The sequence below is a fragment of the Gadus morhua genome, chromosome 5 (genome assembly GCF_902167405.1).
Source record: "Gadus morhua chromosome 5, gadMor3.0, whole genome shotgun sequence".
Taxonomy (NCBI): Eukaryota; Metazoa; Chordata; class Actinopteri; order Gadiformes; family Gadidae; genus Gadus; species Gadus morhua.
In genome coordinates this window covers 17122068-17137067 of record NC_044052.1, presented here as the reverse complement: position 1 = coordinate 17137067, position 15000 = coordinate 17122068, and the positions used below count along the sequence as shown (strand labels likewise).

The 15000-nt window shown below is 40.8% G+C and overlaps 1 protein-coding gene across 1 annotated transcript in view; it reads left to right on the top strand.

Annotated features, from left to right (window-relative positions):
• grhl3 (grainyhead-like transcription factor 3) overlaps positions 1-3782 on the top strand; it is a 10883-nt gene extending 7101 nt beyond the window's left edge. The window contains exons 11-15 of the mRNA XM_030357533.1: positions 784-818; positions 952-1040; positions 1160-1245; positions 1457-1521; positions 2718-3782. Of these exons, the coding sequence (XP_030213393.1) occupies positions 784-818; positions 952-1040; positions 1160-1245; positions 1457-1521; positions 2718-2835 (393 nt within the window). The 3' untranslated portion in view covers positions 2836-3782. The remainder of the gene's footprint in view (positions 1-783; positions 819-951; positions 1041-1159; positions 1246-1456; positions 1522-2717) is intronic.
• Positions 3783-15000: the final 11218 nt, after the last annotated feature.

The window sequence follows — 15000 nt, the reverse complement described above, 5'->3', positions numbered from 1 at the left end:
CCCTCCCTCCCTCCCTCTCTCCCTCCCTCCCTCCCTCCCTCCCTCCTTCACTCCGGCGTGTCCCTCCCGGTGCAGGAGTTTCTAGTAGCAGCAGGTGTAGTCGCAACACGATATCTTGAGGCTATGAGAGAGAGGGAAGGAAAATTAGGGAAAAGTGTGGGAAACTATGTAGGGGGGGGGGGGGGGGGGGATCAGAGAGCTGTCATTTCAAGCAAGAGGAGTCCCTTAACCCAGATCAGATGAAACTCTGCAAGAGTACGGGCCAACACTGACATTATTCCATGAGGGCTTACCCAAAGCCACAGCACCCCCCCCCCCCCCACACACACACACACACAAAAACACACACACACACAGGGTACATGCACACAGTGGTGTGGGGTTCAGGTTGTTGCCATAACGATGTGGGGGTAGTAAGGGATCTGTCCATGTAGGTCATTTTTCCCTTGCCGCTCAGTATACATGTACCGAGGTGATTGCATGCAAATGCAAGAGTGAAGAAAAATTTGGTTCAACTCCAGTAAAGCTGAATCTTTCAAATAGTGAACGTTTCCCATAGTTATGCAACACCAGATTCCATCGGCCAACGTCTATGAGTCAGTTATCTCTGATGGAGCAGCCTGATAAAATACAAGGATGTAGCTGGAGCCCGTATTTAGGGCTGACATCTTGAAACCGATACAAAGACACAAGGGGACGTTGGGCAATGTACTTCATCACTCAAGGATTCTGTAAGCACATCAATAATCTAAAGCTTCTCATCTTTTTCCTATTCTCTTCCAGACCACGCCCTTAACCACACTCGACGAGATCGAAAGGTAAGCGACGGTTTCCCTTCATGCCAACTGTGGCCATTTAAAACAGGACAAAAATACAAACACAAATAATAAATCAATGCCAATATTGGGCGAGGCTTCAATGTGACTATGGCCTTTGGTTCTGCTTGTTCAGGATTTCCTTGAAGAGATCTTACCAAGAGTCGGGAGACCAGGATAGCCCCCCACCGGGCAAAACCCCCCGGCGAGATGAATCACAGAGAGGTAAACAGATTAACAAACAGGATCATGAATGCGTTTTTTTTGCTTTGCGGGATGGAGCATTTTTGAAGCTCTCCACAAACATGAGTCTCACGGGCGTTTGTCTTCCTATTGTTCAACAGTTCTGTTGTACGTGAGAACGGAGAGCGAAGAAGTGTTCGATGCGCTCATGCTCAACACGCCGACACTGACCAGTCTCCGTGAAGCTGTAAGTCCTGACAAGAGCTGTACACACACAGACAGACACACAAAAAGCATGCACGCACGCACGCACACAGGCACGCACACACGGACGCACACACGCACGCACGCACGGACACACGGACACACGCTCACATACACAAACATAGAATCAACTTTAGCAAGTGTCCACGTTAGCATGTATAGCAGAATTAACTTTGCACTCTTGTTGTTCTCAGATTTCTGAAAAGTACGGCATTCAGAAGGACAACATCGGGAAGATGTACAAGAAATGCAAAAGAGGGTGAGTACCTCTTCTTCATAAAAGGCTCCTTTCTCAGTGTCACAATTTGAAGAGCATACAATAAATGGCAGGCTTGGTTGAGGGGTTAAATGTGGCTCTCTTTGAAGCAAATGTTGTCGGACAGGCTAGGCCAGTTAGCCCTGCGCTCCTCATTCCGGAATGTGCTAATTGGAGCTCATCCGATCGAAAGACACATGATTGAGAGGATGGAAAACTTTTTCAGAAGAACATACAGGTGACTCATTCATGAGTCGCGTCTTTTCCTTATTTATGTTTTCATAATCTGATGCTTGTCATGATACTACACCCATTTTTCCTTTATTGATAATGAAAGAGATGACATGTCCGATAACTCTTTTGTTGCTATAGTTTTTGTATTTACTACCAGTACACCACAAGTATTTAAAGATAAGATGCCCTTATTGGCTGTTTGCCTGGCTTTATTTTTAAGAAAGAATAACATAAAACGTAGTTATTGTTACATTCGACACGACAAAGCTGTTGCACCACAGAGACGTCAATTGTAACCTTAAACCTATTTTTTCCACTAACAAAAGCTTTGAAAATGGGTTGGTTAGAGTTTAAAAACAAGTTATTTTAAGTCAGTTTAAGAATGCTCTTTGTCTCGTACGCTTGGCTTGAAATGTCGGTAAGGGGCAGACATACCCACAGGATGTTCTTCTAGGGACGCGAGCGAACGCTGAAGGCTTAGTGGCGTGTTAGTGGCTAGGCAACAGGTCGAGTAGCATTCTTTCCTTGGATTGCCCCATTTTATTTTTTTGCCTTTGTCTTCAATCAGTTCTGTCCCCGCAGGCACACAGTGTGACTTGTCGGTTCAGTCATTATCAATTTAAAGATAATTTAGTGTTCAGGTGGCTGACAGTAAAATAATATACAACAGGGCTTAGTTAATGCCTTTCAGGAATTCAGGAATATTTAACTTTTCTTCTACAAATTCTTCAATGTTCTGAATCGGGCCATTATGCAAAACAAGAAACACACCAAGAAACAAAATGGATGTGCTGGTTTAATGGAGCCCTTGTGTGCCAGATGATACAAGTTAAAATCACTACAATGTGACCCATTTCAACTCATTTCAAAACCGTTGTAGCTCTCTGAGTACATTCAATACAGCCAGGGATGATTGTATTGATGGTCACTCATGATGCTAACATAATTTTCTCTCTTTTGTTCAGGATTTTTGTCAACATGGACGACAACATAATCAAACACTATAGCAACCAGTCGGCCTTCCTGATCGAGACGACACAGGTCAGCGCTGGACAGTTCCAGATCACTCTCACGGAGCTATGAGGTCGTCCAAGCTATGAGGTCGTCCAATCACTGAAGCTGACGATTTTACACAACCTCTTTCTATTAGCACTGCCTGATCATAAACATTGTCGATTAGATCAGGACCAGGACTTAAATCAAACCTTTCAGGGGGAATTGGATTGGATTCATTGGATTTATTAAATGTCCCCTTTTCAGCTTAAAAGTCCTTTACCCGTTCACTGCCTCTGGGAATATCAGTGATTTATTTCCATATTTCTTTTTAAGTATAAACATTAGAGCAATTATAATTGATATTCTGTAAATATGTATTGTAAATAGAAATTAAGATGAAAAATGTTTTACTGTTTAATGAAACCAGTGGTTTGGATATTGTTATATATTTGCCATGAATTGCTACATATTTCAATCTACAATGTATAGTATAGCATTTTGCTATTTTCAGAAGGTGCCATTTTTGCTGCTTTAAAACATTTAAAATGTATAGACCATTTTCCATTCTTTTCATATATTTTCTCTAACCTAGAAACCACCATTGACCTTTCTCACTTGTGGCACAGCTCTCTGTCCCTGTGACTTCTCGCTCTCTCCAGACATTGTATTATACCAAACCAACGTGTGTTGCTGTTTGATGCCGCCAAGAGTTTAATTCTGTCTATTATTTCTATAACTATAACGACCCCACCGCGGGTTGTGGTTGTAACTGAATGTCACACATTTCTCCTTTTTGACACAAAGCAGCCTTTGGGGTGGCCATCATTTCTTCAACTGTATTTAATAACCCTTGAGCTGGCGTTCAGTGAGGTTCCGTGGAAGTTTTCATTTGATTTGTTTGCGTAATAACTTTTTTGTTGTTGCGCTATTTCAAGGCTTACATTATCCCTGGAATATTTAAGCTACCATTGCGATTCTGGTTGTATTATTTGTACTTTGCCTTTTTACGGAAAATAAAGAAAAATCAAAATACATGGCATTGTTCAGTTCAGTCATTCCCAATGCATTTTCTGCTCAATTCAGTTTTTGTGTGTGTGTGTGTGTGCCCGTGCGCATGCGCGTGCGTGTGCGTGTTCAAGTCATGCATTAGTCCTGAATGAGGTATATTGAGGTATATATATACATGCCAGAGTACCTTTTTGTGTAAATGTGTGAGTGCGTTATGTATGCATTAAACAAATGTATATTACACATGACAAAAAAGTATCATACTTTTTTGCATCATGTTTGTTCAATACAAGGCTCCATTGTGAATATTGTATTCAATAACAACCTTCTGGTGTTATGTTCAAACATGGTTTGTGATGCTTCCTCCTGTGAAATCGATCCCACCTGATATGATTACCTCAGTGTGGAGGTTTCATCATGCATGAGCAATATATTAACACGCTGATGGTGAAGCAATAGTTTGGTTGTGCAAAGGCACAACCAAATGAAAAACAAGGAAGCAAAAAGACATCAATAGGGGAAGCCCCCCTGCATGAGGTCCAGCACCGACACCATGCCAATACACACACACACACACACACACACACACACACAGATTTAGCATCTACACGTTGAGCTGAGTCCAAAGACACCAAGCATGACACTCTAGCAAATGGTAACATGTATTTTACATGGTACACCTATGGTCTAGGACATGATCTCGGTGTAGCAAGAGGGCGAGCTTGATCTCATTGGACTCAGCTTAACGTGTAGATGCAAAATAACATGTAATTTGTCAGAAATCTCCATCGGGAAGCAAATCTATAGCTGGTCATTATTGATAAAGGCCTCCAAAATCGACAGCTAATTACTACCCCGAAACATATTCAAATATGATTATGTGTGGCACTGTTGCAATCGCCTCAAAACGTAGATGTCAAAGCACACCTTGTTTGCCCCGTTACGCCACCGGGAAGATATTTTCATACTTCTAATGGATTGATTCATATTTTAGGGTTCTCGGAGTGAGACTTTAAGCGGCTGCAGCAGAAGTGTTGAGACGAAAGATGATATCAAGACATTTATAGAATATTCCCATTCACATGATTCTTCGCACGACCTGCAGGTTGGAGAGACTGAAATAACCCCCAAAATGAGTAATGTAAAAGCAGCCAAGTCCCACAAATTGCTTGAACTATTTATTTCGGATTTGATGCAATATCCACACAGTTCAAAATAGTACCATGATATGCGGTCACAGGTACATAGTTATCACCTGACAAACATGTCACGGGTTGAAATCAAAGGCAGTACATATAGATAAAAATGTAGCTGAAGTTTCAAATGTCTTGTTTATTGTATTAACCAGTTCATTTCTCTTTCGTGAAAGTGTCCAAAAAAGTTAAACACAAGGTCACAGGCTAACAGTGGAGCTGTGTTTGGGAACCAGCAGCCAAGAGCTTCCATGGAAACTTTCTACCCATGATAAATAGATTTAGTTGGCAGTTCCTTTTCTGCCCACTCTTTTTTAAACTTGTGGAAGCACTTTGCAGTACTGGGAGACACCATTTCTAACGGCAATGGAGCTAGATTCTAAAAATATCAAAAGATGCCCAAAGCAAATACCTTCAACCCATAGTTGTGTTTTTATCAAATTAAAAAATTTGAGTTTCATCGACCACAAATTGAGCAGAAATAAGTTGCATACAAATCTTTAAATAGTTTAACCACATTAAGAAAAAATACATTCGTTAATTTTTTTTATTAGTGAAGCCACAAGTTTTGCACATTATCCAAACAGAATACCTGAAATGTTGATATTTTCAGCCCTTTCGGGTTAAAAGAAGAGAAAAGGACAACCTAACAAGAGTGAAAAGTTTGGGTTAGGTGACCTATAGTTCAAAGATGTTCCTGGTCAGGTAGACTAAATAAAAGTGTATTCCCAATTGCTCTAGGACATTCGTGTAATTTACTTAATTTACAGTGTTGAACCACCAACTGAAAGGGGGTATTTGCCATTAGTATGAGTGACGACATTTCATGGCTATTAATTTAGTTCATTATATTTAGCCGATTTGAAAAGACTTTTCTAGCAGGTGAGGCTGTCAAATAACTAAATATGGAGCAACTACAAAAAGTAAATTTGCAGCATGACCAAATTATACAAAAAGTATAGGAACTGTTCTAGCAGATACGTTTTAGAAGTCTCTTTTGATAGGCAGGGAATAATTGTCTTTGTCACCCTGTAGTCATGCCATCAAATCTGTTGAGCAAAGTACCGCTACTGATTAATCCAGTAGACTCAGTCAAGTCCCCCTAATTAGAAAATGGAAGAAACCCAGTTAGTCATGTAAATTATTCTGTTGTTACAAATGAAGACTAATACTTTCCACATATTGCGATCCAAGTTACTGGCTGCAGTCTTGGATTTTATAGTTCTATATGAATAGATTCAATTTACTAAACTATTAATAATGCTTCAGAAGAATTAACCTTTCTTGGATGGCAGATCTACCACAAGCCTCCATTGCCACAACCTCCAGATGGCTTACGACCTACGGCAACTCCTCGACTACTGCAAGCCAACAAATTGGCTCTTGCACACCAGACACGCATTTTGCTTTATTTTAGGTTTTCAAGCATCTTAAAATACCCAAATCATCGCTCCAATACACAAGTCAGCTAATGGCCTACAAGGAAATGCTGAAGCTAGTGTTAGTGATGGCGATAGAAATGGATAAACTTGCGTGTACAGATATGCAACTAGAATTGCAAGGTTCACAGCCCAGTTGCATAAGTGGTCGCAACCGTTGGATTGTAAGCAAGGGTAAAAAAAAAAAAAAAAACTTCCCACAAACTAGTCAACATGGTCAATTGAAAGCCTGTACAAAACGACCCTGGAATAGTCAAATGCAGCTTTACAGCGGATGAATTAAGCCAAATTGCATAAACATCCAATGGTAAACAGTATACAAATGCAATCAAGGTTGCACTCACACTAGGCCATCTGGCCGTCGCAACTGTGGCCTGGCCACGGTAGGCTCTTGTACATACGCCATCACGTCGCTAGCATCCAAACAATTCTACCAAACCTTAACCAACTAGTGAAAAATGGAACAAAACTTTAGCACACACCCAGTGACTAATCACCTTGTCCAGGGGTGTTCCAACGTGGTTTACCAGAGGGCCTTGTGGACTTAAAGTAAGCCACACATTTGACAGATAGCACCGAATGACGTTAAACTAAGCTAATCTACAGGTTACCAGTGCTAGTGCAATTACATAAGCATTTTGCACAATATTTGTACGCCAATGCTACGTAAAGCAGGCTTCTTCAGAAACCCGTAGCCTGCTACATTGAAGGGCAACTGTAAAAAATCCTGACCAAGACCGAAAGATGGCTCTGGAAGCCACTACGGCCCACGCAGCAGATTACTGCGTGGACCGTGGTGGCTTCCAGATCAACCCTTCGGTGGACCAATCATACACATGTATTCCGAGGATGTTTTGAAGACACAGGAGTCCCATGGCACTAGATTCCTTTGAAGACTAAGTTGGTATGGGGGGGCCCAAAGGGGGCCCCCCCATAGATCTTGTCAGTCATCTAACACCTGTTAAGAAAAACACACATCACAAGATACAAATCAGCAAAGCTAGGTTAACAAACAGCGGTGACATGCATGTCAAGGTGCAAAGACCAGGGATACTGATGGCTTGTGTCTGAGGAGACAGCCCAAAAGTCAACATTTAATAAAGGAAAATAACTTTTACTCACTGCGGTGGTCTGTATCGAAGTGCCATGTTGGTAGCAATATTTGTCTGGGCTGTTCAGTCAAATGCCCACAAAAACAAACACGCAACAACGCATACTTTCAGTTTGTATAAAGTGACAATAGTGATCTGCAATCTAGATCGAAAACGTTCAACCCTCACTAAACTCAACCTCGATTGACACAGGCCGATGCGAAAAGTAAACCAAACACATTGGGTTCACCTATAATAAAGGGGTGCGTGACAGGTGATCTCAATTAAGAGCTAATCAGAAAGAACACACTGATCGGCCATGAGTGACCCGGGGATTCCACCGGACGCGTTACGGCAGCGCAACGCTGCCTTGCGAGCCAGCCGTATTCCCGCGAGATCACGAGATCCCGCGATAATCCTAAACCTAATGTACTCACCTTCCACTCCCAAAACTACTGCAATTAAATGCCAGGCTTTGTCCTTTCTGACATTGTTCTTATAAAAAGGATGATTTGAGACCCTTTGATTGATTGACTGCTGACCTGGTGCCACCGGTCATGACGTAATAATGTTGGTGTTTTATTTATTGTGTTTTATTTTGAAAATTGACCGGAATGCTCTATGGCTTTTACTTTTTCACTTCCTGCCCAGATCGATCTGCTCTGTTGAAATTGACGCGGTTCAGCAACGGCTTGCGGCAAAAATAGAAATGCTACGGAATGATAGCGCTGCGGCACGGCGAGTACGGAGGTAGATTTGTGTCTTTATGATGCAATCAAAAATAATAGGTTTGAGAGCAAAACTTTCCACACTGCAATCAAAAAATAGATTTGAGAGCAAAACTATCGACACTGCAATCAAAAAATGTTTTATTGCAAGATAAATTAATGTGATAAAAAAAATATTAATGGGAATCCAAAAGTTTTGTTTGCAAATCCAAAAGTTTTGTTTGCGAATCCAAACTATCTGCCGCGGTCACCGCAGCAGATAGGTTCCACTTTAATCAATGAGACCATTTCCACAGGGCGCGGCTGCGGAATGTCTCAGCACCAACGTCCCAGGAGCAGCTCGCCGTGCCGCAGCGCTATCATTCCGTAGCATTTCTATTTTTGCCGCAAGCCGTTGCTGAACCGCGTCAATTTCAACAGAGCAGATCGATCAGGGCAGGAAGTGAAAAAGTAAAAGCCATAGAGCATTCCGGTCAATTTTCAAAATAAAACACAATAAATAAAACACCAACACTATTACGTCATGACCGGTGGCACCAGGTCAGCAGTCAATCAATCAAAGGGTGTCAAATCATCCTTTTTATAAGAACAATGTCAGAAAGGACAATGCCTGGCATTTAATTGCAGTAGTTTTGGGAGTGGAAGGTGAGTACATTAGGTTTAGGATTATCGCGGGATCTCGCGATCTCGCGGGAATACGGCTGGCTCGCAAGGCAGCGTTGCGCTGCCGTAACGCGTCCGGTGGAATCCCCGGGTCACTCATGGCCGATCAGTGTGTTCTTTCTGATTAGCTCTTAATTGAGATCACCTGTCACGCACCCCTTTATTATAGGTGAACCCAATGTGTTTGGTTTACTTTTCGCATCGGCCTGTGTCAATCGAGGTTGAGTTTAGTGAGGGTTGAAAGTTTTCGATCTAGATTGCAGATCACTATTGTCACTTTATACAAACTGAAAGTATGCGTTGTTGCGTGTTTGTTTTTGTGGGCATTTGACTGAACAGCCCAGACAAATATTGCTCCCAACATGGCACTTCGAAACAGACCACCGCAGTGAGTAAAAGTTATTTTCCTTTATTAAATGTTGACGTTTTTGGGCTGTCTCCTCAGACACAAGCCATCAGTATCCCTGGTCTTTGCACCTTGACATGCATGTCACCGCTGTTTGTTAACCTAGCTTTGCTGATTTGTATCTTGTGATGTGTGTGTGTGTGTTTTTCTTAACAGGTGTTAGATGACTGACAAGATCTATGGGGGGGCCCCCTTTGGGCCCCCCCATAACAACTTAGTCTTCAAAGGAATCTATTGCCATGGGACTCCAGTGTCTTCAAAACATCCTCGGAATACATGTGTATGATTGGTCCACCGAAGGGTTGATCTGGAAGCCACCACGGTCCACGCAGTAATCTGTTGCGTGGGCCGTAGTGGCTTCCAGAGCCATCTTTCGGTCTTGGTCAGGATTTTTTACAGTTGCCCTTCAAGGTAGCAGGCTACGGGTTTCTGAAGAAGCCTGCTTTACGTAGCATTGGCGTACAAATATTGTGCAAAATGCTCATGTAATTGCACTAGCACTGGTAACCTGTAGATTAGCTTAGTTTAACGTCATTCGGTGCTGTCTGTCAAATGTGTGGCTTACTTTAAGTCCATAAGGCCCTCTGGTAAACCACGTTGGAACACCCCTGGACAAGGTGATTAGTCACTGGGTGTGTGCTAAAGTTTTGTTCCATTTTTCACTAGTTGGTTAAGGTTTGGTAGAATTGTTTGGATGCTAGCGACGTGATGGCGTATGTACAAGAGCCTACCGTGGCCAGGCTACAGTTGCGACGGCCAGATGACCTAGTGTGAGTGCAACCTTGATTGCATTTGTATACTGTTTACCATTGGATGTTTATGCAATTTGGCTTAATTCATCCGCTGTAAAGCTGCATTTGACTATTCCAGGGTCGTTTTGTGCAGGCTTTCAATTGACCATGTTGACTAGTTTGTGGGAAGTTTTTTTTTTTTTTTTTTTTTTACCCTTGCTTACAATCCAACGGTTGCGACCACTTATGCAACTGGGCTGTGAACCTTGCAATTCTAGTTGCATATTTGTACACGCAAGTTTGTCCATTTCTATCGCCATCACTAACACTAGCTTCAGCATTTCCTTGTAGGCCATTAGCTGACTTGTGTATTGGAGCGATGATTTGGGTATTTTAAGATGCTTGAAAACCTAAAATAAAGCAAAATGCGTGTCTGGTGTGCAAGAGCCAATTTGTTGGCTTGCAGTAGTCGAGGAGTTGCCGTAGGTCGTAAGCCATCTGGAGGTTGTGGCAATGGAGGCTTGTGGTAGATCTGCCATCCAAGAAAGGTTAATTCTTCTGAAGCATTATTAATAGTTTAGTAAGTTGAATCTATTCATATAGAACTATAAAATCCAAGACTGCAGCCAGTAACTTGGATCGCAATATGTGGAAAGTATTAGTCTTCATTTGTAACAACAGAATAATTTACATGACTAACTGGGTTTCTTCCATTTTCTAACTAGGGGGACTTGACTGAGTCTACTGGATTAATCAGTAGCGGTACTTTGCTCAACAGATTTGATGGCATGACTACAGGGTGACAAAGACAATTATTCCCTGCCTATCAAAAGAGACTTCTAAAACGTATCTGCTAGAACAGTTCCTATACTTTTTGTATAATTTGGTCATGCTGCAAATTTACTTTTTGTAGTTGCTCCATATTTAGTTCTTTGACAGCCTCACCTGCTAGAAAAGTCTTTTCAAATCGGCTAAATATAATGAACTAAATTAATAGCCATGAAATGTCGTCACTCATACTAATGGCAAATACCCCCTTTCAGTTGGTGGTTCAACACTGTAAATTAAGTAAATTACACGAATGTCCTGGAGCAATTGGGAATACACTTTTATTTAGTCTACCTGACCAGGGACATCTTTGAACTATAGGTCACCTAACCCAAACTTTTCACTCTTGTTAGGTTGTCCTTTTCTCTTGTTTTAACCCGAAAGGGCTGAAAATATCAACATTTCAGGTATTCTGTTTGGATAATGTGCAAAACTTGTGGCTTCACTAATAAAAAAAATTAACGAATGTATTTTTCTTAATGTGGTTAAACTATTTAAAGATTTGTATGCAACATATTTCTGCTCAATTTGTGGTCAATGAAACTCAAATTTTTTAATTTGATAAAACACAACTATGGGTTGAAGGTATTTGCTTTGGGCATCTTTTGATATTTTTAGAATCTAGCTCCATTGCCGTTAGAAATGGTGTCTCCCAGTACTGCAAAGTGCTTCCACAAGTTTAAAAAAGAATGGGCAGAAAAGGAACTGCCAACTAAATCTATTTAACATGGGTAGAAAGTTTCCATGGAAGCTCTTGGCTGCTGGTTCCCAAACACAGCTCCACTGTTAGCCTGTGACCTTGCGTTTAACTTTTTTGGACTTTTGGTGACTTTCACAAAAGAGAAATGAACTGGTTAATACAACAAACAAGACATTTGAAACTTCAGCTACATTTTTATCTATTTGTACTGCCTTTGATTTCAACCCGTGACATGTTTGTCAGGTGATAACTATGTACCTGTGACCGCATATCATGGTACCATTTTGAACTGTGGATATTGCATCAAATCCATATGCTTAACTTTTCAATAATGCATATCAACGAAACAATGGAATAAAATAAATAGTTCAAGCAATTTGTGGGACTTGGCTGCTTTTACATTATTACTCATTTTGGGGGTTATTTCAGTCTCCAACCTGCAGGTCGTGCGAAGAATCATAATGTGAATGGGAATATTCTATAAATGTCTTGATCATCTTTCGTCTCAACACTTCTGCTGCAGCCGCTTAAAGTCTCACTCCGAGAACCTTAAAATATGAATCAATCCATTAGAAGTGTGAAAATATCTTCCCGGTGGCGTAACGGGGCAAACAAGGTGTGCTTTGACATCTACGTTTTGAGGCGATTGCAACAGTGCCACACATGATCATATTTGAATATGTTTCGGGGTAGTAATTAGCTGTCGATTTTGGAGGCCTTTATCAATAATGACCAGCTATAGATTTGCTTCCCGATGGAGATTTCTGACGAATTACATGTTATTTAACATCTACACGTTAAGCTGAGTCCAATGAGATCAAGCTCGCCCTCTTGCTACACCGAGATCATGTCCTAGACCATAGGTGTACCATGTAAAATACATGTTACCATTTGCTAGAGTGTTATGCTTGGTGTCTTTGGACTCAGCTCAACGTGTAGATGCTAAATCTGTGTGTGTGTGTGTGTATTGGCATGGTGTCGGTGCTGGACCTCATGCAGGGGGGCTTCCCCTATTGATGTCTTTTTGCTTCCTTGTTTTTCATTTGGTTGTGCCTTTGCACAACCAAACTATTGCTTCACCATCAGCGTGTTAATATATTGCTCATGCATGATGAAACCTCCACGCTGAGGTAATCATCACGATTTCACAGGAGGAAGCATCACAAACCATGTTTGAACATAACACCAGAAGGTTGTTATTGAATACAATATTCACAATGGAGCCTTGTATTGAACAAACATGATGCAAAAAAGTATGATACTTTTTTGTCATGTGTAATATACATTTGTTTAATGCATACATAACGCACTCACACATATACACAAAAAGGTACTCTGGCATGTATATACAGGTGCTGGTCATATTATTAGAATATCATGAAAAAGTTGATTTATTTCATTAATTCCATTTAGAAAGTCAAACCTGTAGAATGTATACTTTCATTCCAAACAGACTGATACATTATAAGTGTTTTTTGCCAAAAAGAAGATGATTATAGCTGACAACCAATGAAAACCCTAAATTCAACATCTCAGAAAATTAGAATATGGTGAAAAGGTCAGATATTGAAGACACCTGGTGCCACACTCTAATTAGCTAACTAACTCAAAACACCTGGAAAAGCCTTTAAATGGTCTCTCGTTTTGATTCTGTATGACACACAATCATGGGGAAGACTGCTGACTTGACAACTGTCCAAAAGATGACCATTGATACTTTAAAGAAGGAGGGCAAGACACAAAAGGTCATTGCCAAAGAGGTTGGATGTTCCCAGAGCTCTGTGTCCAAGCACATTAATAGAGAGGCGAAGGGAAGAAAAAGATGTGGTAGAAAAGAGTGTACAAGCAAGAGGGATAAACGCGCCCTGGAGAGGATTGTCAAACAAAACCGATTAAAAAATGTGGGGGAGATCCACAAAGAGTGGACTGTAGCTGGAGTCAGTGCTTCAAGAAGCACCACACACCGACGTATGCAAGATATGGGCTTCAGCTGTCGCATTCCTCGTGTAAAGCCACTCTTGAATAAGAGACAACGTCAAAAGCGTCTCGCCTGGGCTCAAGACAAAAAGGACTGGACTGCTGCTGAGTGGTCCAAAGTTATGTTTTCAGATGAAAGTAAATTTTGTATCTCCTTTGGAAATCAAGGTCCCAGAGTCTGGAGGAAGACAGGAGAGGCACAGAATCCACGTTGCCTGAAGTCCAGTGTAAAATTTCCACAGTCAGTAATGGTCTGGGGTGCCATGTCATCTACTGCTGTTGGTCCACTGTGTTTCCTGAGGTCCAGGGTCAATGCAGCAGTCTACCAGGAAGTTTTAGAACACTTTATGCTGCCTGCCGCGGACCAACTTTATGGAGGTGACGATTTCATTTTCCAACATGACTTGGCACCTGCACACAGTGCCAAATCTACCAGTACCTGGTTTAAGGACCATGGTATCCCTCTTCTTGATTGGCCTGCAAACTCACCTGACCTTAACCCCATAGAAAACCTATGGGGTATTGTGAAGCGGAAGATGCGAGATGCCAGACCCAACAATGCTGAAGAGCTGAAGGCCACTATTAAAGCAACCTGGGCTCTCATAACACCTGAGGAGTGCAACAGACTGGTCGACTCCATGCCACGCCGTATTGCTGCAGCAATTCAGGCAAAAGGAGCTGCAACTAAGTATTGATTGCCATACATGCTGAAACTTTCCATGTTCATACTTTTCAGTCGGCCCACATTTCTAAAAAATCATTTTTTGTACTAGTCGTAACTAATATTCTAATTTTCTGAGATACTGAATTTGGGATTTTCAGTAATTGTCAGTACTAATCATCCAAATTAAAAGAAATAAACATTTCAAATATATCACTCTGTGTGTAATGAATTTATATAATATGTAAGTTTCACGTTCTGAATATAATTACTGAAATAAATCAACTTTTTCATGATATTCTAATAATTTGACCAGCACCTGTATATACCTCATTCAGGACTAATGCATGACTTGAACACGCACACGCACGCGCATGCACACACACACACAAACTGAATTGAGCAGAAAATGCATTGGGAATGACTGAACTGAACAATGCCATGTATTTTGAATTTTCTTTATTTTCCGTAAAAAGGTAAAGTACAAATAATACAACCAGAATCGCAATGGTAGCTTAAATTTTCCAGGGATAATGTAAGCCTTGAAATAGCGCAACAACAAAAAATGGGGATCGAACAATTTCAAAGTTCTAGACCCTTATTTTGTATTTGTGTATCATTTTTATTGATACAAATGAATAGATAGGTTTTTGTTAGACTATTCTGTTCCTAAAAACACACTAACAAATCAAGTTTGACAAATTATTATTGCATTAGTTGAGATTACTATCTTTCCCTTACATTATATATTATGTATATATATATATATATATATATATATATATATATATATATATATATATATAGTTATTTCCTCTTTTCATAAA